Source organism: Sinohyriopsis cumingii, chromosome 5, assembly GCF_028554795.1.
Source record: "Sinohyriopsis cumingii isolate HCF-2022 chromosome 5, ASM2855479v2, whole genome shotgun sequence".
Taxonomy (NCBI): Eukaryota; Metazoa; Mollusca; class Bivalvia; order Unionida; family Unionidae; genus Sinohyriopsis; species Sinohyriopsis cumingii.
Genome location: NC_142965.1, coordinates 127,447,649 through 127,475,064, shown reverse-complemented (window position 1 = coordinate 127,475,064; position 27,416 = coordinate 127,447,649). Strand labels below are relative to the sequence as shown.

Below are 27,416 nucleotides of genomic sequence, written 5' to 3'. Positions count from 1 at the left end.
GTTCAAGGAATCACCTCCCCTTGTCTAGATTCTTGATTGAGATACATGTTACCTGGACAATACTTTTGTTTTTTTTACCACAGAAACAGCAGCAGGGAAGGCCCGACAAACAACGATGTCTCGGGGCGGTGAACGAGGACGCATATAAATTTGACACACAACGTCAAGAAAAAAATAACGAAAAACACGCTAACCCGGTTAGAGGCACCGGTTTAGTGTTATTAACGTTGGTGTCATTTTAGTTGCATTTCAGAAACCGGGCCTTCTTGATAGTGGTTTGTTCACTCTACCTGCTACTCAAAGATAAGGGTCGTCTGTTGCTTTCATCTGTATGAAATAGTTTAGAAAATTTAAATTTAACCAAATCGTAGGTATAGATTCTCTTATCAACAAATATATTGGCCATCTGATTCAGCAATTTTGTCGTTTTCTTCTTGACGTCTTCAATAATCGCAAAGAGATTTAGGCGTTCGATTGCTTTATAGTAATGATTCATTATTTCGACATAACAGCGTTACATTCACAGATTATTTTCCCTTGATATCTTTCTAATATGCAATTTTATCGCATACATTATTACCTACAGTGTTCCATGTCTAAATTTTACAAATCGATAAAACTCGTTTCCTCTGTTTACATCTATATTTTGCAATTTCACGTGTAGATGTTTTTTATATAGAATATGGATCAACGGGTTTGCTTATAAACGTAAAATATGGGATTTATGCTACTAGCATGGCTCGAAAGCTACTTAACAAATCGATGACAGGGAGTTTGCTAAAGAAAATAAGTATCAACACAATGTTAAATAACTGCTGGGGTTCCCCAAGGTTCCTTGTTATACCCTTTACTATTTCTTACTTAACAACAAAGCAGGCTATTTCCACTAGACTGCGAATGTTGTGCTGATGATACTTCTTTTGGAACCTTCTATACAGATCTTTTGCAATATTAATGATTAAAAACAATGATCGGGAGAAAACGACCGCATGGGCAAGCTACTGGCAAATTATTTGTAGTACTTTGATAACTGATATTTAATTAATTTCGAACACAAAACTGATTTTATGTTTCTAATATTGTCAGTTGATAATATGATCTCGCTCTCTATCGAAGATCACCGTTCCGGTGTCTGGTGGCCTAGTGGTTAGAGCATCCTCCTTGGAAACGGAAGGTCGTAGGTTCGATCCCCGGACGAGTCATACTATAGACTTACAATATTGGTACTAACAGCTGCCTCGCTTGTCGCTCAGCATTAAGGTGTTAGTGTTAGCACTGGTCGGCCTGGTGTCAGTATAATTTGTTTGGGTGGGACATCATGTTACACGTCTGCGGTATGATGCCCCAGTGCTAGACATCGCTGTAAACTGTCACATTGCAGACATCGTAGCAATATGACCGAACAATTATTAAAGCTACGTTAGCAATCCAAATCATATACTCAGACACCTATCGAAAATCACAGAACTAACATAATCTTCTGATGCAAATGAACTAATTATTATTATGGTTATCCAGAACTCTTCTAAACATTTATTTATGTTGCGCCTGATCAAACTATCATTTCACATAATGACTGTCGATGCGTCCAATTTTCGAATATGCTTCTGAACTTGAGGATAATTGCTCGATATACCCGTTTATTTCGTTTGAGAGTCGCATAATGCAAAAATTGGTTGGAAATCTCATGCGCAAGGAAGGAAAAATGAGAGATTATGCATAAAGTGATAAATTAAAAATAATCAAGTACCCAATACTCAAGCGACTTTCTACCAAAGAGATATGTGTTAGGTAATTAAAGTCTGTGCGACACTCAACGTATCACATCAATTCTAGCAGGCTTCAGATTCTTCAAACGTTCTGTTTCCCAAACACGGTCTTTCGTTGGTTCTTTCATCCCTTACGATACTGAAAATTGTTCGCCTACACAGATACATTTAGCCCCCCCCCCCCCCTTCAAATCCTACTTATTCGGACTGAATTTAGTTAACTTTCCGGTGTTTTCACGTGTTATGATGATAAAGCTTTCGACAAATAATTTTCCTTTTGTCCCTTATTTAATATTTAAAGATTCTAGTTCTTTCGCTCAACACTCTTCTTGTATAACTCTAGATTTATTAGTGATATGTGATACTGAACAAAATAAAAGAAAGAAACTTACAAATGTTCAAAACTATCACCATGCTAGAAGTCTAAAGTACTTAAAATTATATTCCAAGTTCTAAATCTGCAATATCAAAGAAATAAACAATTACAGTGGATGTAATCAACGCAATGTCTTCCTTCTCTAACTCTTTATATATATATATATATATATATATATATATATATATATATATATATATATATATATATATATATATGATGTTCTTCAACTTTTGTAAGATGACTGACATGCTTGGTTCATGTTTAATAACATGAAAATAAAATATGTGTTCAAAATAAAATTTATGTAGTACAAACATAATAGATATTTACATAATAATTATTCGTACTATTGCTAATGAGGTCACAATTTGGTTTACATCTAATTTTGAACTTTTTAAATAACAGTCCCGAAAACCAGAGACATACACGTTGCGCCATTGAAGGATTGCAGAAATATCCTACGCACCTAAATGACACAGCTGAAGGTTTTCTCAAATTTCTACGGGAGATCACTGTGGACGACCTGAACACAGCATGCACAATTTGGGACGGTAATACTTACAGAGAAACATAGCCTAACCAACTGTTCTTATATTGCAATGAGTTTACAAAAATATATCCTTATGGATATAGAAATGAATGTTAATACTAATCTCATAATCGATTTATACTAAGATATTCTCAGATTATGTATTGTCGTAAACAGCAAATTGACATGGGGTGAATCAAGAAAATAATTATTACAATATAGCGAAGGTAACCAAATGAACGCTGGCACATCTGTTGAGATGTTAGGCGTAATCTCTTGATACACAGCGGTATCAAAACGGGAAAGAAAAAAATAGCAAACAAAAAAGAAAGAAAGAAGTCAAAGCAGTAGACTGTTAAGAATATGATATCGTAGTTTTAAAGTAGGTCACATCACATCTATGCAACCATCCCCATGTGTCATCTTTGTTCCAGTCATCTAAGGTACGCGGTTTTCGAAGAGACCTTACGGTGTTCGAGTGGTTAAATCTAAATGAAGGAAAAGTAGCAGTCTGGAATAATATGCACTAAGATGATACGAAAGGTGGTTGTTTTAGTCAGGTGATTTTTAAATAAAATGAACATTTAACTTAATTGTTTATTAAGTTATTAGTTTCTAGCAATACATCATCATATATAATTGCATTCATGTCAAGGCAAATGAAATAAAGTATTTTGCAAAAAGTCACACTAAGAGGCCAGCTCTGTATGGTCTGGATAGGTATCGAACCAAGACCTAACCTGTGACTAGTCCTATAATCTAATCACTAAGTATCAGCGGTTTCCTAAAATATCAACCACAAAATGTGAAGCAAAACGATACGATAAATGAAAAATTAAATAACCCTCCTTCTTTGCAGAAACTTATTCAGGTCACAAAAGGCTGTATAACTAAGTAACTTCTTTCAAACTAAGCAAAAACGTACGAAAGATGTGTTGAATATTTCAGAGTATTATATGACAAACCATTATTCCCAGACGGATAAAAGGAAGGTGGACTTTTCTTTGCCCTTTGGTTTCTTTTTCAGGGGAGGTAGGTCTTACATAAATGAAAAACAAGCTAGAGTGTCATTTTCGATCACTTTTACATAACACCTTATATTTTCCAATGTTATCTAATTAATTAGTTCTTTAAATTATTTTTTGTTACGTTTGTGATTGCTAGACTTCCGATAAATTCATTTTCCACATTATATGCAGCAAAAGTTCATTTAATTGATGAAATAAATAAAACATATTTGAATTGTTTCTTTCTTTAAAAAAAGTATATTTTAGTGTATGCCTGTAATTTTGTGTGTTTATGTGTCCTTAATACTTTCCCAACGTTTTAACCTAGAGCAAATTCTGTTATTTTCTTCTCACACTAACTTCCACTGCCTATTTTCCAGCTTGTGTGTCACTGTATAATATTAATGTTCTTGCCTTGCACTTTACATTGTTTTTGTCTTTCAAATGAATAATGGCCATATCATATCCGCTTCAGGCACTGACGCGGAGGCAAAGTCGGTCATTGAGAAGGTGTACGTCTCTAAGATGACAATGGTCTGTATACAGACGGGACCTAAATACTTCGACTTAGACGGGAAACGTAATGTTTGTAGGTATGTTAAATGTTTCTTTCTAACTGAGTATACATGTATATATTTGCTTCAGCGGTCTTATTGGATTCAAACCTTGGATGATTCCGATCTTGAAAAGCCGGTAATCTCCTTTCCTATCGTCCATCTTTTAGAAAGTCAGTGAAAAATGAAAACAATCAAATTAAATTTGATACTTATATACAAGAATAATTAAACATTGCTTATTTTTCATGTCTCTGTGAAAGTTTCTGCGTCTTGTTTTAATTTTTAAAAATAATAAAATATTGTCTATTTTGCATTTTTCATGAAACCCTATTTTTTAATTTAATTTCATTCAGAATATGTTTTTCATTATTTTTCACTAGCTATCTGAATCAAAACAACCGTTGTGCTCTTGAAAATCTCCAAAGGACGTATCCTCAACATGTTGTGACCTATAAGTCCATAGAGAGGGCCGCCATGTTGTTCACTCATTGTGTAGATCACAGCAACTACAGTATTTCAGAAGGTACCCCGGTTGCGGTATTTAAAACATATTATCTAAAACCATTGTTGGTTCTACTCGGAGAAAACCAGCCTGTGCTGGACATTCAACCCAGGATATATGAAAATTACCCCCATTGATCCAGAGCTGGTTGGTGTGATTGTTTATAAAATAAATATTTGTAATTTCGTGTCTTAAAGAGTTAAATACGGAAATGAAAAATGTAGTAGAATACATTTAAATTAGGGAAAGGAAGCAAATAAAAGATATTAGAGATTGCCGTACTAGCCCTTTTAAATGATTAATTTCTTTCTTTTTTACACATTCGAAACGAACACATATCCCTGGGTACTTAAGAAGTTTTGTTGTTTCCTGAAACGATCAAATCATAATGTTTTATTGAATTATGTCACAAATGAAAAGGTGGACCAGGGTAGTCTTGTGGGATTTTAAATTTTACTTTTCTTCAGGGCGAAAGGTAAATCCCTCATTAGAATAGTTTTGAGGTATCTCAAATCAGCATAAAGTTATTAGATAAGATACGGCGCTGGATGTATCTATGTATCATTTGTATAGTACTTCAGAACCACAACATAATGAATATGACATTCGTTGGAGTAATTTCCCTTTACTATGCAAGATCCCATATCGAGTTTATGATGTATCTGAGGGCAACTGATCAGTAATTATTATTATTATTATTAGTAGTAGTAGTAGTAGTAGTAGCAGTATATGAGTATTAGCTATTTTATTTTGCTTTAATAATCGTAAAGTTTATAATTTATGATGGAAAATAAATAAAGATTGAACAATTGATATAGAGAATTGAGCAATGAACGTTTTTTGAGTTCTTTCCTCATTAACAATAATCTTTACTTTGATAATGTAACTATGGAGAGTAACAAAACTGCAAACAGTCAAACAATACCTAGCCATATTTTAATTTTTTGTTGCATACAATATTCTAAAAATATAAAATATTATCTCATAAGCATTTATGGCGGACAGTTGTTGTTGTTGTTGTTGGGTTTAACGCCATTTTTCAGCACACGATAGACTATGCATGGCGGCCAGTATTAATGGTGGAGGAAGAACCCTGGAAAACCCCGGGAAGAACCACCAACCCACGAGAAGATACTGGCAAGCTTTCTCACATGCCCACATTGGTCGAATCCTTGATTTGAACCCATATGGCAGACATATATTACTTTTACATACAATCTTCTATGACGGAATATGAACATTTTGGAGGGGGGCTGTGTGTTAGTAAAAGGCTTTGAACTTCAACTCAGATAGCATCCATCACGTATCAGGTTAGTTTGAAAATATACAAAGTGATTAAACGAATCTTTTCGCTGTCATTATGCATTTTTGGACATCCTTACAAATCTTCTAGTTGGTCTTAGTCAATTGCCTGATCTTACTCATTAATAACGAAGTTATGTCTTTATTACAGGACGTATTTCCTATTCTACCTGTCACATAATATGATAATAAGTACAGTCTTAAAGATTATATGTTTAGGCGTCTGATTCAATACACGTAAACGTATAGATAAATGACAGGTAGTTAATAAAGGTATAGTCATTTAAAAATGTACTACCTATTTAAAGTTTTGTGTCCCTAATTTGTGCTAAGCTCTCACCTCGACATATTCCTACTTCTAAGTACGATTTAAAAGAGTATAGTGAAGGGTTTTTCCTAAATTCCAAAAGAGGTTGTTCCAACGTTTCAAAGGGAGCTATTCCGAAGCTTCAAAAGGGCTGTTTTACAAATTTTCAAAGAAAGGAGACTACTACTACCATTGCGCTACATTGATACTGCGAAATTTTCTCGATGTGTGAATATAAGTTTTTGATAGCAGATGGAATCCTTGACGAAGCAGACATGCAGAGAGAGGACAATGATAACGAGATGAGAAAGGAAGAGGAAGGGTTAAAGGAGAAGATGCCAGAAACATCTGATATGGACCACTCTAAATGTAAGTACAAAATAATTTTAAACTGGTCTCCAATACATGCAGTTCAACCCACCTTAATCTAAATCCTGTACATTCAGGATTCCATCATCGGTTTCAAACCGTCTAAACCATCCGTACACAGTCAGAATCCCATCATCAATTTCAAACTGTCTAAACCATCCCTATGCAGTTAGGTTCCCATCATCGATTTCAAACTATCTACACCATCCGTATACAGTCAGAATCCCACCATCGATTTCAAACTGTCTATACGATCCATATGCAGTCAGAATCCCATCATTGATGTCAAAACTGTCTAAAGCATCCATATGAAGACAGAATCCCATTATAGATTTCAAACTGTCTAAACCATCCCTATGCAGTCAGAATTCCATCACTTATGTCAAAACTGTCTAAACCATCCATATGCAGCCAGGATCACATCATAGATTTCAAACTGTCTAAACCATCCCTATGCAGTCAGGATCCCATCATTGCTTTCAAACTGTCTAAACCATCCCTATGCAGTCAGGATCCCATCATTGCTTTCAAACTGTCTAAACCATCCATATGCAGTCAGGATCCCATCATTGCTTTCAAACTGTCTAAACCATCCATATGCAGTCAGGATCCCTTTATTGATTTCAAACTTTTCTAAACCATCAATATGCAGTCAGGATCCCTTTATTGATTTCAAACTGTCTAAACCATTCCGATGCAGCCAGGATAACTTTATAGATTTCAAACTGTCTAAACCATCAATATGCAGTCAGGATCCCTTTATTGATTTCAAACTGTCTAAACCATCCATATGCAGACAGAATCCCATTATAGATTTCAAACTGTCTAAACCATCCGTACGCAGTAAGGATCCCATCATTGCTTTCAAACTGTCTAAACCATCCATATGCAGACAGGATCCCTTTATTCATTTCAAGTTGTCTAAACCATTCATATGCAGCCAGGATCCCATTATAGATTTCATACTGTCTAAACCATCCCTATGCAATCAGGATCCCATCATTGCTTTCAAACTGTCTAAACCATCCATATTCAGCCAGGATAACTTTATAGATTTCATACTGTCTAAACCATTCCGATGCAGTCAGGATCCTATCATCGATTTCAAACCGTCTAAACCAACCATGTACAGTCATGATCCCATCAACGATATCAAACTGTCTAAGCCATCTCTATGCAGTCAGGATGCCAAAACGGATTTCAAACTGCCTACATCATCCAGATGCAGTGAGAATCCCATCAATGATGTCAAACTCTCTAAACCGTCCTTATGCAGTCACAATCACATAACCGTTTTCAAACTATCTAATCCATCCCTATTCAGTCATGATCCCATCATCGATTTCAAGGCGTCTAGACCATCTCTATACAGTCAGGATCCTATAACCAATTTCAAACTGTCTAAACCATTCCTATATAGCCAGGATACAATCATCGATTTCAAACTGTCTGAACTAAACATATGCAGTCAGGATCCCATCATCGATTTAAAACTGTATGAACTGTCCCTATGCATTCAGGATCCTATGCAGTCAGGATCCCATTGTCAGTTTCAATTTCGCTAAGCCATCCCTATGCAGTCATGATCCCATCATGGATTTGAAACTGTCTAGACCATCTCTATACAGTCAGGATCCTATGACCGATTACGAACTGTCTAAACCATTTATATATAGTCAGGATCCAATCATCGATTTCAAACTCTCTAAACCATCCCTATGCAGTAAAGATCCGATCATGGATTTGAAACTGTCTAAACCATCTCTATACAGTCAGGATCCTATAACCGATTACAAACTGTCTAAATCATTTATATATAATCAGGATCCAATCATTGAGTTCATAATGTCTAAACTATCCGTATGCAGTCAATATCCCTTCATTGATTTCAAACTGTCTCAACCATCCATATGCAGTCAGGATCCCATCATCGATTTCAAACTGTCTAAACTAACCCATTGCAGTCAGGATCCCATCATCGATTTCAAACATTCTAAACCATCCTTATGCAGTCATGATTCCATCATCTCTAAACTAACCCTTTGCAGTCATCGATTTCAAACTGTCTAAACTAACCCTTTGTAGTCAGGATCCCATCATTGATTTCAAACTGTCTAAACCATACAAATACAGTCAGGATCCCATCATCGATTTCAAACTCTCTAAACCATCCTTATGCAGTCATGATTCCATCATCTCTAAACTAACCCTATGCAGTCAGGATCCCTTGACCGATTTCAAACTCTCTAAGCTATCCCTATGCAGTCTGGATCCCGTCAAACTGTCTAAACCATACCTATGCAGTGATAATCTCATCATCGATTTCAAACTGTCTAGAACATCCCTATGCAGTCAGGATCCCGTCATCGGTTTCAAACTGTCTAAACCATACATATGCAGTCATAATCTCCTCATCGGTTTCAAACTGTCTTAACTATCCTTATGCAGTCTGGATCCCGTCATCGGTTTCAAACTCTCTTAACTATCCCTATTCAGTCTGGATCCCGTCATCGGTTTCAAACTCTCGTAACTATCCCTATTCAGTCTGGATCGCGTCATCGGTTTCAAACAGTCTAAACTAACCCTATGCAGTCAGTATCCCGTCATCAATATTTCAAACAGTCTAGAACATCCATAAGCAGTCAGGATCCCATTATCGATTTCAAACTGTCTATACCATTCATATGCAGTCAGGTCCCCATCATTGATTTCAAATTCTCTAAACCATCTCTATGCAGTAAAGATCACATCATTAATTTCAGCTGTCTATACCTTCCTTATGCAGTCAGGATCCAATCACTGATTTCAAACTTTCGAAACCATCCATATGCAGCCAGGTTCCTATCATCGATTTCAAACTTTCGAAACCATCCATATGCAGTCAGGATCATTTATAGATTTCAAACTGTCAAAACCATCCCTATGCAGTCAGGTTCCTATCATCGATTTCAAACTGTCAAAACCATCCCTTTACAGTCAGGATCACATCATCGATTTTAAACTGTCTCAAGCATCCCTATACAGTCAGGATCATATAATTGATTTAAATCTTTCTAAACCATCCCTATGCAGTCAGAAACCCATAACGGATTTCAAACTGCCTAAATCATCCCGATGCAGTCCGAATCCCATCACTGATGTCAAACTCTCTAAACCGTCCTTATACAGTCAGGATCCCACCATCGACTTTAAACTGTCTAAACCATCCCTATACAGTCATGCTCTCATCATCGATTTCAAACTGTCTAAACCATCCCAATGCAGTCGTGATCCCATCATCATTTCAAAGTGTCTAGACCATATCTGTACAGTCAGATCCTATAACCGATTTCAAACTGTCTAAACCATTCATATATAGTCAGGATCCAATCATCGATTTCAAACTGTCTGAATTATTCCTATGCAGTCAGGATTCTGTTATCGATATTTCAAACTGTCTAGAACATGCCTATGCAGTCCGGATCCCATAATTGATTTCAAACTGTCTAAACCATCCCCATGCGGTCAGGATCCCATTACCGATATCAAACCGTCTAATCTGTCCCTATACTGCATATTTCTGCCCGTCCGATCCGTACCCTGTACAGTCTGGACTTATAACTACAGTTTTAGGCCCTATCCATTCTTATCAGTGGATATTACACGCCGAATATTCTACTCACTTTGCAATTTTGCCTAGAGGTGCTCCCATATTTTTATATGCTCCAATATATATTTGATATTATTTTATTATTCCATGGACTGCATTTATGCGCGCTTCTACATTGTTATGTTCCTTTACCTAAAATGGATTAGCGTTTCCAGAAGAAAACGTTACTGTTTCCAACAGTATGCACAGATAGTATCGTAGCCGCAGAACTTAGTTTCACCTCTAATAAACCAGTCTCAGTTGTTGGTGTCTTCAAAAATGCAATAAGGATTGGTCACTAAGTCGACGGTATTTATTTATTCATTTATTGTTTGTTTGTTTGCTTGCTTGTTTGTTTGTTTATTTGTTTGTTTATGTGTTTGTCTGCTATTCAACTATTTCATGTTGTGCCTTGAATTAACTGCAATACTATCCAAACCATCTTTTACCCCTCCGCTACCCTGGCTGGATATTTTATATCCCTTGAAAATTACTTGTGTTATGTGCACACACATGTAACAATGTATCCGATCAATATTTAAGTGACCAAGGCCATACCAATAAAAGGCGGAAAACTTAACCGAAAGTCAGTCTTACTATAGCGAATAATGATGCTGCTTATCAGTACCTGATTGATCTAAAAACACTGACCTGCCTCACTGATTAAAAGGTAAAGCTTGACACTTGACTAAGTACCAAGAGTATCTACAATTGTACCTGACTTTAAGGTAACAAGTGCCTGAAACCCCCTCCCTCTTGTACCATGGGATCAACCCGTATTTATTAGCTTTTCATACACGTTTGACAAAGTTAGTTCAGAAAGTTATTCATCTGCGGAACCAATCAATAGTCATATGCAACGAATGGTACGTACCTGTTCTGACCAAGCTTGTAGGTTTCAGGACTTCGTCATTAGGCGTTTGATACATAATTAACTAATACATCATAAACAAAAGTTCAACGTTTCTTAATATACAGATCTGTTTAAGTGTCGACAACTATTATATTTATATTTCACCACAAAAGTACACCTCTTTATTTCAGTGAATGGTTCGGCGTGGTGTGCAACTAGTGAAAATCTCGATAATAGCTTGGTCAGCATCTCATCTGTCATACAATACAACTACAATATGGTGACACGCATCAGGGATATGTGTAGGTAGGTTAGCATCTCATCTGTTATACAATACAACTACAATATGGTGACCCACATCAGGGATATGTGTAGGTAGATCAGCATCTCGTCTGTCATACAGTACAACTACAATATGGTGACACACATCAGGGATATGTGTAGGTAGGTTAGCATCTCATCTGTCATACAATACAACTACAATATGGTGACCCACATCAGGGATATGTGTAGGTAGGTTAGCATCTCATCTGTTATACAATACAACTACAATATGGTGACACGCATCAGGGATATGTGTAGGTAGATCAGCATCTCGTCTGTCATACAGTACAACTACAATATGGTGACACACATCAGGGATATGTGTAGGTAGGTTAGCATCTCATCTGTCATACAATACAACTACAATATGGTGACCCACATCAGGGATATGTGTAGGTAGGTTAGCATCTCATCTGTTATACAATACAACTACAATATGGTGACACGCATCAGGGATATGTGTAGGTAGATCAGCATCTCGTCTGTCATACAGTACAACTACAATATGGTGACACGCGTCAGGGATATGTGTAGGTAGATCAGCATCTCATCTGTCAGACAATACAACTACAATATGGTGACCCACATCAGGGATATGTGTAGGTAGGTTAGCATCTCATCTGTTATACAATACAACTACAATATGGTGACCCACATCAGGGATATGTGTAGGTAGATCAGCATCTCGTCTGTCATACAGTACAACTACAATATGGTGACACGCGTCAGGGATATGTGTAGGTAGATCAGCATCTCATCTGTCATACAATACAACTACAATATGGTGACACGCATCAGGGATATGTGTAGGTAGGTTAGCATCTCATCTGTTATACAATACAACTACAATATGGTGACCCACATCAGGGATATGTGTAGGTAGATCAGCATCTCGTCTGTCATACAATACAACTACAATATGGTGACACGCGTCAGGGATATGTGTAGGTAGATTCATCTGTTTTGTTTGTGTCACAGTTGCTTTCATAGCCTGTCTAGAGAGAGAGGGGGGGGTATTAAAGAGTCATACTATTACCTAACTACAGAAGAGACGAAACAACACATTGTGTAAAAATTTCGAGGAAAGCTTCAATTTCTATGTTATCATTTTCTCGTGCGTCCAAGTCTAGAGTTGTAGGCTCCAACTTCAAATTATTTCACAATCTAGCGACTAACAAAAACAAATATATAGCCAACATCAGAAGTTGTAGGCTCCAACTTTAAATTATTTCACAATCTAGCGACTAACAAAAACAAATATATAGCCAACATCAGATTGTTTAAATCACAGACAGGAGAACCAGAGACACGCAGTTTGTGCCATTGAAGGGCTGCAGAAATATCCTGAGCGCTTGAATGATACGGCTCAAGTATTCCTCACATTTCTACGTGATATCTCAGTGGACGACGTGAACAGAGCATGCTCAGTTTGGGATGGTAAGATCGTAAAAATGTTGTTCTAATTAACGAAATTATCATTGTAACAAATTTCCAGTCGTAGTAATTTCGGCTAAACAATGTTTATGTGCTTCGTAGATTACTTACGATGTGACTGAATAATTGTTTGAGAATTAGTGCTAGGTAGTTACTTCTTGAGACCCTTGTTGGATTCCACGTGCCGTCATGTGCACGGTTAGTAAGTGTCATATTTGTCCTCCTGGTATATTATCTCACTTTTATTCGGTTGTAACTAATCAATGATAAGGTAATGGTAACTGTAACAACGTCAGCATCGAGTTATTTTGGCCGGAATTAGTAAAGGACGGAAAACTTCACAGAAAACCTTATTATTCGAGTTTTCCTGCTCGATGGAAATAGTTGAGATACTGCTCGTGTTTTGATCAGAATATATATTTGTTTGTCATAGCTGCAATACATTTCGTAAAGCGTTACAATTTACTTCCCTATGGCTATTATGACATATCTCCAACTACGGTACCCCAGTGAAAGTAGATATTTTTCTTTGTAGACAATTACCTTAATCTAGCTTTGTATTGCTTTTTTGAATTTGAAAAGATGAAATCATTTACTAAATTTGTGAAACATGGAATCCCTTACAAAGATTGTAGAAATTGCAGAGGATACTGTCCTCACTTGGAATCGAGGTTTAATGCACAAGGAAATTTATGATTATCATGATAAACTTTGGTGTACTTTGGATACAGTTTTTGATTTTATTGCATAAAGTAACTAAACATAGATGACGTTTTACTTGCACTTGCTGACAGAGTAGTGGGTTAGGGTTGAATTGTGATTGCGAGTGGCTAGATACAGCCATGGGTCCTCTCACTGTCTTCTCATAAACTAGTTCGAAAGGTAAAAATCGTAGACTAGCTTTGGGTACTTCGCGGTACGCGAAACGTATGGCGGGAAGGTATCGATCCCAGTCGTCGGGTCGACCTTCTCACAATTTCTTCAGAGCTTGCTTCAACGTCCCATTGAAACGTTCTACTAGACAATTACACTATGGGTGATACGGGGTAGTAGTCAAGTACAGAATGGAAAGTGGCCCGTTTACTTCTTCCATCACTTGGATAACAGACTGCTTTCCTTGGTCAGTTAGTATCTCTTCAGTTACACTAATGCTGGACCAAACCCCTAACAAAGCTTCAGCGACCGTAACTGAATCAATGTTTTTCAACGCAACGGCCTCCGGGTATCGGGTAGCGTAATCAACAATCGGTAACACATAACTATTAACACTTTCTGAATCAGGCTTTATCGGACCTATAAAGTCCATCGCCACCCTCGAGAAAGGTTCATCAGACGGGTGGTACCTATTGATACTGGGCGATGTGAGTTCTTAGGTGCCACCCGCTTATACTTGTCACACGAAAAACAAAACACCTTACATCCTCATACACATATGGCCAGTATAATTCCGTCACCAACATATCTCTCGTCTTTGCCACGCCCATGTGACTACCAAGTAGACTCTCATGTGCTAGTCTAAGAACTTCTTCTCTGTTATATCGAGGTACAATCAATTGCTTATACCTCTAGGATCATTTTCGGGCATATCGATACAAGATACGCCGCTTCAGCACTAAATATACGTCACCGTCTGGCAAATTCCGCACGGACTCCTCTTTTGCATACGCGCGTATCCTGTTACGGGTAGAATCTTCCTCTTGAAGTCTCCTTAATTGATCAGGTAGCAAATTGTCTATGGGCGAAGTCGAGGGGTCCAGCGTCCTCGACCCTGACCTTCGCTTCATAGACCTCGTCTCTATGGACCCCACGTGTAAAGGTGTACACGTCATAAGATTAGGATGTGGCAACAAATACCTACATCCTAAAATTACATCGTGCGACAACCCTGACAAGCAGGCTGCTTCAGTTCGTCCTTTCACATACGGCGAATCAAGGGCGATATAGACAACCGGGAGAGAACCTTTAGTCCTATTATCAAATTGGACTTTCACCGTCTCATCTGTATAATCAGCAGATTTTGACAAATTTGCTATCCACCAAGGCTGGATAACTACAGTCCATGTCATAAAACACGGTAGCCTTCTCTCCATTTACCGTAGTTTTTGCTGTATTGGACCATTCTACTGGTTTACACATTCTACCAGTGCCTGATGTCACTTCATTTATCGTGTGACTATATTTCCTGGAGTCGTTGAGAATATGGCCAGATTTGTTGCAGCAGTAGCATACAACTTCAGCTTTCATACCATGGGTACCCTTATCTACCCCTTGGAGTTTTCCTGGGCAACGGAACTGATCACTGCTGAGATTATCATCCCCTAGCTTCCCACCATATTGAACATTCCGCCTGTGATGTGCCCAACCGTTAGCTCTTCTAACGTCCGTGGCGCTGGGTCGATCCCTGCCACCCCAGGTGGTTGGACGAAAGTGTGCACTCTCATAACGCACAGCCATCACACTGATATCTTCTAAGGTCGAGAAATCACGCTCCGCTAAAATACAATCAGGTCTTTACGATACATACTGAGGACATGTTCTTTCAAGATCTCCTCCCGTATGTCTTCATAAGTGTGCGTTGTGTCTGTCATGTTAATCCATTTATCGAAAAGCACGCGTATGGGAGTGGGAAATGGCGTGTGTGTCTCCGTTATTCGCTTAGACGACTCTCTTAAAAGTTTGCGAATATTTTCAGCCGACAGCTCGTAGTGCCATAACAGCGCTTTCTTGAGAGCGTTGTAATCATCAACTTCAGTCGGTGCCATATTATGATAGACGTCCTTGGTAGGTCCTTGCAAAACTGAAGAGATATTATTGGCCCACTGGTCTTTTCAAACTGAGCTAAAATGATATCGGTGATTTCGTTTTTGTCGTTACACGTCGGCATTGTTATCTAGACGCTACGTCTATCGTCTGATCTTTTGACTGTGGGTTCTGAATGTTCATTCAGTTATTTGCCCCTCATAGACTCCGCTTCAATCTTTAATTTCTCCATGACTAACGTATGTTCTCTCTTCCTGGCTCTTTCTTCGGCCTGCGATCTTGCTAAAAGGATTTCTCTATCTCTTTGTTTTTCCTCGGCTTGTCTAATTCTTTCTTTCTTCCTCGGTTTGTCTAACTCTTTCTTTTCCTGCTGCCTGCTGTTCTCTGTATTCCCTGAGACTGTTCTCTACAAATTCCACTGAGTGGGTTCCTTCATAACGTAATTCGTCAATAGACTTAAACTCTTTGACCAACTGCATATCGTTTGCCATTCTAGTTTGCTCGACAGTATCACCAACCAATTTGCTTATCTTAAATATTTACTCTTACTTCCTTACAGGAAACAGCTTCCTAAGAATAATTACCCGTATTTTATTGCAATCAAGTCTTAACCTACGGACCTACACAAATACTTCTAATGCAACCTAATAGCATCTGGCAGAACAAAATTCTGAATTTGTCCAAATTTACCTTGCGTACACCAACAATGTTCAGTTACTCCCTCGGGACTTTCTTAATTATCTCTTCTCGCAATAGTAAATAAAGGAAATATTTATTTCTGAATTACTTTAATTCAGACAACGACCACGCTATATAAGCAGTTCAGGTACGGAATCTTTAAATTTCTTACAATGTCATAACATACATTAAAGAAATATCAAACAATGGCATGCACTAACTACAGGATGCATATATATTGACTCGATTCACTCTCCTAATTCCTTGCTTAAACAATAACCAAATGTATCACTGCTATGGTACACTACTTTATATTATATATCCTACTCAGCCTCTGTCACCCACACCGTTCAAAATAATCCCTGACAAAAGACCCCACTTTGTAACGTCGCCCTCTTAGTAAGAAAGGTAGTTAATTCGATTTGGCTGGCGTTATCTAGAGGATGACCGCCCTCGATGCTATAGCCCGGTGGGAGTGAAAAAAGATTATAATTTCAACAGAGAACTGAGCAAGAATGAAGCGGAGAAATAATGCAATACGAACCCCCTTAGACAAGAAAAATACCAAATTTAATCAAAACAAATTAAATGTGTAAATTCCAATTCAATCTAAATTATGTCAACATAATTTAATAGCAGTGTCCTAATTGGATTTATTCCACCATAATAACGAATGGTGAAAAGAACTCAACATCCACGACCGATTTGCATCACTTTCCTTTCTTCACCGTGCGTGTATCAACGTCTTCCTATTCCCTCGACTTTCTAATCTCTACGCTGTGTTCTTTCCTGGATTTCCTAGTCCTTTATTCTGACCTCGTCCTTCTTTTTTTTCTCGGACTTCCATCTTCGTACTGTCCCATCTCTCTCTCTCTCAGAAAGATGTTCCTTAATGCTGTTTTCTTTCAGAACTTTTGCGTCCTAGCACTAAACCCTGCATTTTCTCACAAGACAGCCACCTGGTACTTTGTTGTTTAACGAGGAAATCACTATACTCTATAGGCTTCCCCCGGGGCCAAAATTACTCCTGTCTCAGGAAATTAGGACTAAAGAATTCCTACTAAGGTCGTCACTTTAAATTCACATTGCTTCTAAAGTGTAGGACTTAATTTATTCTGCCCAATCGTAGGCAGCGGTTCCTAAATTTTCCCCAAGATAATAATTTATTCGGTCAGATTTAGACAGCATAGAATCTGTGAACTACGGTAAACTCAGAATAGCATCATCGGGATGTTCGTCGTTCAGCGCTCCTGAAGGATTTTTTATAGCTCCATGGCGATATATATGCACCAAGATTACATGCTCGCACATTTACATGTATTTGACCAGGTCTTCTATTTCATCGATGAGCTGAAATTATTAACTTCGATTCATCCAGCATTCGGTCTCTAACAATACTGGACATTCAGCCAGTTTTACACATAAATAATTTAGCGTGACATTAGCTAACATTCCTCTTCCCTCCGCTGGCTTCTGCAATTAGGTTCATAAAGTCGTTAATGTAGTCTGAACAAAAAGCCCTTGGACTCGCGTTGTCGTGCTGTTAGTATTGTTCTGTGGTTGGAAATTTCGTTCACTTTTAATAATCGATATTCACCTTAGACTGAAAGCACGAAAGAATTAGATATTTACCCACGCTTTTGTCATGACAAGTTATGATCAGCTTAGCGACACAATTGGTGTTGATTGCACGTTTCGGTTAATATTGATGAGGCAGCACTTGATGGTACAAGTTCGTGGGAGGAAGAATTTTACATTTGATCCAATCTTTGTAATGGTGATCATGTTCCGCGTCGATGCGTTCTATGAAAATGCCAGGATAACCCGTAGAAAATCGAGCATATTTTCACACTCAAGGGTTCAACAATCGTGTTCTGGAAAATTCATCGGCTTCGAATAGCAGTGGCTCGTCATCCGAACAAACTGTCATGTGAATTTATAAGGTTGAATCTTATCCCCCACATAGTAACCTTTAACGATGCGTCTGGTTCATTTTCGAAACGACGATCGTAGTCTCGTGTTCCAATATTTCTACGACTTCTTATCCCTCACTTCCCCTGATGTTGAAAGCTATGACAAAAGTTTGAATGTTTTGTAGTTCAACTCATCAATGATAAAACATGTCAACTGGTTGTTCACGTTTTATTGAGTATCACAGGTGGAGCATCCACGTAAAAAACAATTTGTACAAAAAATGTGGTTTTCTAAAACCTATTCATCCACAGAATAAGACCCTTTTCTCGACCGTTTCTACCATGCAGTTCCAACTTGTTTTGAGTTTCAAATAAGTAATGTAACCAAAGCGATGTTTGTATCTGAATATCGATGACTGACAGATAAGTACCACTCAGGCTAATTAGCACTAGGACATGAACTTCTTTGGGGAAACTAATCCACATGATTTGGCGATGGTGAAAACGGCCTTTAAGGGATCGATACTTTCGTGATCCAGAAACAAATATCCAAGGTTTCCCTAAAAAAGGACGTAAAATATCCCCATCGCGCCCGACAATATTTTAACATTTATTTCTGAAAATCAAGTTTCCAGAGAGCGGGCTTGGTACATGGCGTAAAACGCTTCTCGCCGTTCTGGTCGCATAACGTGAAGGGTCATAATAGGTGGCGCTCACCAGATAATATGTACTTTTGAGAGATTGACGTATGTAAGGTGAAGTAGTTTGCATTTAAAGTATGCACAGTGGAGAGAATGTTTGCATACCTCTATGCTACATTAATGTAATGTGGATGATATTTCTTTTGGATATTGTACTTTTGGAAATTTTACATGATTTAAGCACACTGCTAACTAAAATGACTGCTCCCTTGTGTTAAAAAATCAGTCTGAATTAGTCTAAAGTACACTATACATAGCAGCTATTAAAATAGGGAAAATGAATTTTGCCAGACTAGACAATACCAGCTTCTGAAAGACCAATGAATGAATTACCAAATATATAAAATGTAAAAAAAAGTTATCGGCTCTTTTTTATACAATTTACCTCTGAAGTTCAGGAAGTGAAAATGACCAAGTAGAGCTAGCACTGTTTTGAAAGGTGCACATTTGAAGTAAGGCCACGCTGTATACTCTATAACCCATAGTACACCCATCAATCATACACCAAAATAAAGGGAATTAAAGGTTCTTTGCATTATACCTAAGATATGCAAGGTCTTTTTTAAATAGCCAGTAATAACCAGTGAGGAAAGCTGGGGAAATTCTTTTTCTTTAAAATCCTAACCCTATGCAAAATACGAAACTGTAGAGCGCCACCATAATGGGTTTCAGGCAAATGTTGATTTGCTTCGGTATTCCAAAGGTGTTAAAAATAGCCTTCAGCCATGTTTGTCGTTCCAAAGTTGAATTCTTCTAAAGGGCACACTAATCTTCAACTTAGTAATGTAAAGAGGCCAAACCGGTATCGTTACGATTCTATGATCCTAAACGAAATATCCTAAAGAAGAGAAACCAGCATGTTAAGAAAAATAAACAAATAATTTGATTCGCTAAGATAAAGAGAATTATTTAAAAGGAACTTACAGTATTGTGAATTAAATCCGAAATAATTCTAAATGTTATGTCGCAAGACAAAATGTATAGTCTGTTCAGAATGAATACAAATCATCTTGAATTTGATGACTTACCAATAGTCTTGAAGTATCACAATGATATAATTTAGGATGTCTTTAGATGAGTCCTCAATAATCCTAAGGTAGATTTTTGGCCGAAATGCCAAGGATCACATTGTAATTCTAGTAAAAAAATTAATAAATGATTCCTTCAAATTATATCTGAATAAAACTAAAAGTGAGATTCCATACTGATATTAAAACAAGACTGCCACCCGACCTATGACACAACAAAGTTCCCAAGGTGTAAGTCACTTTCCTGTCAAACTCGTAAACAAATTCGCTTTTATAAAATAACAAACCAGTAGACAATGTGAGGCTTTGAACTCCAATTTCAGTACACAGCAAGACAAAACATTGTTTCATAACATCAATTTTGAGGGAAAACAACGGTCCTGAACTAAAATCCAAATAAACATCTATAACAAAAATGACGTTAGTCAGGCAGATTCTAATTACAAAACTATTTTACCTACACTTTGTTTATAACTTTGTCTTTCGGGTCTTAAACCCACTCAGTGAAATCAGAAAACCTATAAGTAGTGAAGTGGGCCACCCTAGGGACAATGGGAATTACCATTAAAAACACCCCTGGGCCACTCTGGGGACTATGTAAATTTAACATGGGGAAAATTGCTTGGCCACTCTAGGGACAATGGGAATTTAACATGGGGAATAGGGTTTGGGCTTGTCTAGGGACAATGGGAATTTAACATGGGGAATAGAGTTTGGGCTTGTCTAGGGAAAAGGGGAATTTAACATGGGAGAAAAAAAAACTACTTTCGGGGCAAGCGGAATTTAACATGGGATTTTTTTTTAAATTTAAAAAATGTGCTAGGCAATTGAAAGTCATTCTCTTTTCGAGAAATATGGGTGGCTCTGAAAAGGGCCTTTGGTTTTTTTCTTCTTCTTCTGCTTCTAATTTCTTCTTTTTCTCAACCAACTTCTTATTTTCTCTCCTACACTCTTTCTGTTCTTTTCTTTCTTTTTTTTCTCCTCCTCTTCTTTCTTCTTCTCTTCCTCCTCTTCTTTCTTCCTCTTCTCATTTTCTTCTTCTTTTTCAATTTTTTCATTCCATTCTCTTATCCTTATCCTTTCCTCTTCATCCTCCTTCTCCTCCTTTATCTCTTTCATGACACCACTTATTATGTCCTTTACTTTTCTTAAGTTATTAATCTCCATCTTTACTCGATGGGGACTATAGGAATAGTGGTCTTCATTGAGTCTCACTAACATCTGCTCCATTATTCCTAAATTGTCCAAAACGTCTTGTAATTTTTGCATTTTGTCAAGGTGGTTCGAAGCCATCTTCTTTTTTATTCTTTGTAGAATGGTTTGAACGACGAATACTGTGGGTTCTTATACGAAAAGCGCGGACGTGAAGGAAAACATCCCCCTAAAACATATCACCAAACAACGCGCGTACGTGAAGGAAAACATCCCCCTACTTTTCTCATTTCATATGATCTACTATCCACATACGTGAACCATCAATGAACAATCCCCAAATCTACTATTTACACACGCAAATCATTAAAACCTAATCCATAATCTACTATCCACACAATCCTACTTTAGCTTTTACAAAACCCAAACTATACTCTCTACATACGCTAAGAAACAATAAACCAACCCATAATCTACTATTCACACAAACTTACGTGAGCGCTTACAAACACAAACACACAAACACATACACTCACACTATTAAAAAAGAGTTAGTGTTTATATTCACACTACTCTACCTACACAAATTGGCAAATTGACGGTTATTTCTTTTCTAGAGTATTGGGTAGCCCTGAAAAGGGCTGTTGGTTTTTTTTGAACTCCAGATGCACCTATCTAATGATGGCACCTTCCTGGCCTGGCGCCACACACGCATCTTCTTCCCCAGTCTCCTTTCACCTTTCTTCTTGGGAGTGCAGAGGCGGGATATGTGGCTTCAGAATCCCAATTTTCTGTCTCTGGGATTCTGAAATTTCCTCTCCCCTCTTCTTTGTTTCTTCTCTCCTCCTCTTCTTTTCTTCTTCTTTCCTCCTCCTCCTCTTTCATTCTTGCTTCTTCTACAATGGCCTCCGCGGCCAGTTCATTTAGTATGCGCCTGGCATATTCCAGGTGCATCTGGAGTTCTAGCAGTTTCACAATTCTGGTATTCATTGTTTTGTCAACGAATGAACAGGGTAGCTAGACTGTTCAGCGAGTTTCAATTTATAGTGAAAGCGCGGACGTGAAGGAAAACATCCCCCTAAAAACATAAAATTGGTCTTACCTAGATCATGACCAAAACAACGCGCGGAACTAAAAGAAACACTCACTCACTTTTTTTACACTACCCTTCACTATTCTAAATTTTTTTTTCATTAACCACTTCAATATACTATCCACATACGCAAAGCAATCCAATCCAACCCCAAATCATCTCTCCCCACACCTCAAACACCAAACAAAAATCATCTTAATCTACTATCCACACCAACGTACGTGAGCGGTTACAAACACAAACACACAAACACATACACTCCCACTATTAAAAAAAGAGTTAGTGTTTATATTCACACTACTCTACCGACACACATTGGCAAATTGATGGTTATTTCTTTTCTAGAGTATTGGGGTAGCCCTGAAAAGGGCTGTTTTTTTTTGTTGTTTTTTTTTTTTTTGTTTGCTATGGCAATCTTTTAGTTTCTAAGAATGCGATGTTCTCTGAGGATAGACTTTCTGGCGATAGGTCTGCTTCTTCGGAAAGAGAAGAAGAACTCTTTGGTGTCGATACGACAATCGACAAAGCCTCTGTCAGCTTCAGGTTGCTGTTGTTGTTGTTGTTGTTGTTGTTGTTGCTGTTGCTGCTGTCTCTGAAGTCTGTACTTCTCTGTCCATTCTTCTTTCTCCCTGTTCACTTCTTCTCTGAAGAGCTCTTCTATCAGGTCTTCAGTGACTTTTAACATTCTCACATTCTCTATCTCTTCTGGCTTCGGTATCAGACTGTGTCTGACCCTATGCAAATTTACGTAGGCTTCGTTTAGCTTAGCTAGTTTGGAGCACATCTTCGTAGGAGGATGAGTCAACAATGGATGGTTAGACTGGAAACAACCCGGTTCTTAAAGTCAAAGCGCGGACGTGAGGGAAAACATCCCTCCACGGTTTTCGAGCCGCAACGTTCAATGAGTGACATGAGAGGGATAGTAAAAATTTAAAGAGCATGAATCAGACATTCTTATAGCCAAACAAAAGACAAAGGCATTTTTTTCAAAACACAACATTTTTTTTTTCAAAAATCACTTAACACTAACCAATAACAACTCTAACATTTTTTTTAAACAATAATCCAACACTATAACTTCAAACATTTTCTTAAAAAATGACAAACATTTTTTTTTCAATTCACACTCTACTTTAAACAGGGCTGACAACGTTGTGAATGAAATTGTGATTTCCACTGTTGGAAATCATTAGGCCATTGATGGACACTACGTTTCCTAGCTTGAGACAAAAGATAAGCATAATGGTCACAAAACCATCGATCTACTTTCACATCGTTTCTTGAAGAAGAACGAGAATCAAAATGAGTTACTAAATGTTCTAAGGAATAGCCCAGGCTCCGATGATGCAGAAAATACACGCAATATTGTCCACACACCAAGGAATCTGTGCCTTGTAATTTCACATTATTGAATCGAGTGGTCTGAGCATTTCTTCTCATAAAGTCAATGATATCGTCTTCCAAAGGGGGCAATTCGTACGAATCAAAATATTCCACACATCCTTCTTGAGGAAAGTAGACGGCTACCCAGTGGGTTCCTGGGAGATGACTGTCGTCCGTGTTGATCACATAAGCTTGATGGTCTTGAGGTTTGCGATGAGGGAGTTCATCTTTAGCACAGACGACAGGATTCCAAGAAGACGTATACGAACTGTGGTTCAAAAGGTAATAAAGTTCCCAGGTATCCATGTATTGTGTGCTTTTTTTCTTCTTCACAGGTAATAATATGTCATCAATTCGATCCTGACCTTTTGCTTGAAAATGTCTGACAAATAACCGTTTCTTCGTTTCGTCTCCTCACTCTGATTCAGGGGAGCTTCGATACGATTGATCTCTTGAGTGGCTAATGGTGGACAAGAATGTTCACGCAAGCCTTTATACTACTGATGCAACACGTCTTCGTCCGAGATGAGACTCCCAGCATCGTCCAGATACTCGTCCAATTTTTCTTCTTGACTCAACATCAGGCATTTATCGTGTTGAATTTGACTGGGGTGATCGTTTTGACATCCATAGCACTCTTTTTTGATCAATTCTGTCATTTTTTCCACGAAGTGTTTCGCAAAACAGGAGACTAAATGGGCTTCTTGTTCTGGCCATCTTGACTTCATCATGATATCTTCTTCGTCTTTGTCTTGGGATTCTCCTTCCACGGTCTCCTTACATTCCATCTCCAAAGTTTCTCCACTAGGTAAAGAGGGATAACAGTCTTCCATGGCTTCTAGTAATCTAGAATAACTTCTCTCAAACTGTTGATTTCTACGGTATTATCGAATTCTGCATACAGGATGACGTTCACCGTCTCTGGTAGAGCATTAGTAAATTGAAGTTCCACACGAATTTGGCCGGATTTTATAGGGTGGAAATGTCCTTTGTCGCTGCCTTGGTCTGGAGTGAAATCGAAAGCCCATAAAGCATAGCCTCCTTTGTAATCGTCGTACGTAATGCCGTGACTGGTGTTGGTTCCTAACTGGCCGGTGGCTTCGTACAGGGACAAGTACGATCTCAAGTAATTCATCTTGGTAAAGTCAGGTTCGAAAGGTCGGGTACACAAGGTTTTGCCATCGCGACTGACTTCGATCTTGGATACGTCAAAGTGTCGAAAGTTGAAAGGATTTTTAGCCAAAACTCCGTTGAAGGCTTCATTCTCGACGATACCAAGGATTAAACGTTTGGGTAACTGTCCTTGGAACAGATGATCTTCGATCATGGATCGCTGTCCCTTGGGAATGGTGAACGTTTTCACTTCCACGCGTCGTATCGGATACTTGGCGGTCGTTCTGCTCAACGTCTGACTGATGTCGTTTCCCACTTTAGGTAACACTTCTACGCGTCGTACGTAGAGCCTGGCTTCCTCGATGACAGTTTTGCAAGCATTAGTACCTATCAAATGGAAAGTGGCACTGCTACGATTCAGTCTCAGGCGAACATTCACCCCGTTTAGCAAATATTTCTCTTGCAACCACATGTCCAAATGCAAACGATCCATCAGTTCTAAACTCTTTCCATTTAATATTTTTCTTCTTCGTTCTACAAATCCATCATTGTTGTCTTTGGTTGTACTAGTTTCCAATGTTTCAAACTTTTTAGCTTCGTCAGCTTCCCATAGCACACAGGCATTGAGATCAGTGTTCTTGGCATCTATTCCGTACGTCAGAAGATTTTCCAGGTAGGCACGATAAGGGTAAGTATCCATGCTGCTACTGACTAGTTTGTTATTCAAGTACAAGTCCACTCCACTGAACAAGGAATGCATGAAATTGTTGACGGGAGCTATTACCTCATCGCCATCTAGGGACGAATTGTCCTCATTGACAACTTTGACTTTCAAGTACAAGTAACTGCTATTCAGATCGATGTAATCATCGGGCTGTCCTTTGATTTCAAACTCGATGGGAGCTGAGGCTGTCAATGAGGAGACGGGGTGAAATTCCACCCACTGGGATTCTTGCATCGTCATCATGGTGGGGGGCATGGCAACCAGATCCAGTTCCGACTTGGAACAAGCGCAAGATTCTCGGTGCATCATTTTTTCTGTGTTTCAGTAATCGAAAACGTCTAAGTCTCGAACGGTTCTTCTTTTCTTGGCCTTTCTAGCTTGAAGTCTGGTGAAAGGGTGTTTTCTTCGTCGTCTCTTTCTGCCTTGTCCTTGCTGAATGCTTGACTCGGTAGCGTGCAGGGTATTTATAGGTGTGTCTCGTCGGCCTAAAATGTCTTTGCCCGTTTGTAGCAAGACATTTTTGCCTGCCCTCATGAAGGCTTCTTTAGGGTTTTGTTTGTCGATGATGACATTTTGGAGAAATTCTTTGCCTTGCGTCAGTGCCGCATCTTTCAAGGCGTGCAATCCGCGTGTCACCATCGGTTTCAACACCGGGGCCACCGAACGAAAGGCTGATTTTAACATAGCTCCTAAACCGTGTCCTCGCTGTCGAGCAACCCCTCGGTACACTGGATACATGACTTACGAGTCGTGAGAGAACCTTTTTCGACAATGGAGTTTCAACGTGACTTTTCCTTTGGTGAATGGAATATTTTGTCACAAATCTCCTTTTATAGTAATGTTGACCGTGTCCAAATACGACTTGCTGACAGGCAAATAGTGAGGATGTACAAATTCGCGGTGGACGTGGTAAGTGTTTCCACCTTCCTCGTCAGCGTTCGTGGCAGAATCCACTTTGAAAGGAATGACACGCAGTAACGGTACGGGGGTGTGTCCAACCACGTTGTACTCCACCACATCGGAATACACGAACATCAAATTCAGTCCTTGGTTCAGTTTTACTGGGGTACGAAATAACTTGGTAAAAGACTCGTTGTCATAAACGATGGGTAATTCGTTTTTCTTCATCATGGTCATTCTCATGTTCATGTCTCCGCCCAACATGTCAAACAATTCTGGACAAAATAAGAAAGACATGATTTTACCCCCCTCAGGAAATTTCATCAGGAAGCGACGAGCTGTTTTGTGGTATTCCAGGGTGACGACACCTTTTTGGCATCCTCCAAAGCTTTCAGAAACACGCCATTAAACCTGGTGGCTATGGTGTTGACCAAATGTTGACCACTAAAATAATAGCCTGGGGGAATGAACAAGTGATAGGTGGTGTACTTTTGATTTTGCAAACGGGTTTTCTTGTCATATTTGCCATAGGTATCCAAGTACTGTTGCACTCGCTCGTCATAAACTTCCACATCAAATTTATTTTGATTGGGAAGGACATTGAGGACTTGGGTCGGGTGAATGATTTCTACTAAAGCCACTTCCCAATGGGCTTCGTGATCTAAGGGGATAGCCTGAGGTAATTTGGCCGTGTAACAGCACAACGTGTTGTTGGAAAACACCTCCATGGAACTGTCACTGGGTAAGGTTAAGTAAAATTGGTTTTGGTGACTCATAATTCCAGAGTTCTGTGGCTGTCCGAGGGGTTATTACTGGACGTCAGAGGCGTGTCTCCGCCCAAAATGGGGTTCTGGTTGTGGTTGTTGTTGGAGTGGTGACTGACACTGGCACAGGACACAAGGTTCCCGTGGTTCCCGTTCGAGGAGAATTTCAGGGAGGGATTGGGAAGCAGGTAACCGATGCAACTGCTCAATAAAATGGTCCACAATTGTTTGTCTCCTTGTTGCAAAC

General features: G+C 38.6%; 1 protein-coding gene across 3 annotated transcripts in view; it reads left to right on the top strand.

Annotated features, from left to right (window-relative positions):
* Window positions 1-27,416, top strand: part of LOC149800161 (uncharacterized) — an 84,080-nt gene that overhangs the window by 32,784 nt on the left and 23,880 nt on the right. For 2 of the 3 annotated variants that reach the window (XM_089959759.1, XM_089959762.1), the window contains exons 11-16: window positions 2,554-2,699; window positions 4,160-4,277; window positions 4,622-4,764; window positions 6,602-6,721; window positions 11,394-11,508; window positions 12,818-12,963. In XM_089959759.1, coding sequence (XP_089815885.1) covers window positions 2,554-2,699; window positions 4,160-4,277; window positions 4,622-4,764; window positions 6,602-6,721; window positions 11,394-11,508; window positions 12,818-12,963 — 788 coding nt within the window. The remainder of the gene's footprint in view (window positions 1-2,553; window positions 2,700-4,159; window positions 4,278-4,621; window positions 4,765-6,601; window positions 6,722-11,393; window positions 11,509-12,817; window positions 12,964-27,416) is intronic. The other variant, XM_089959760.1, reaches the window with a different exon arrangement.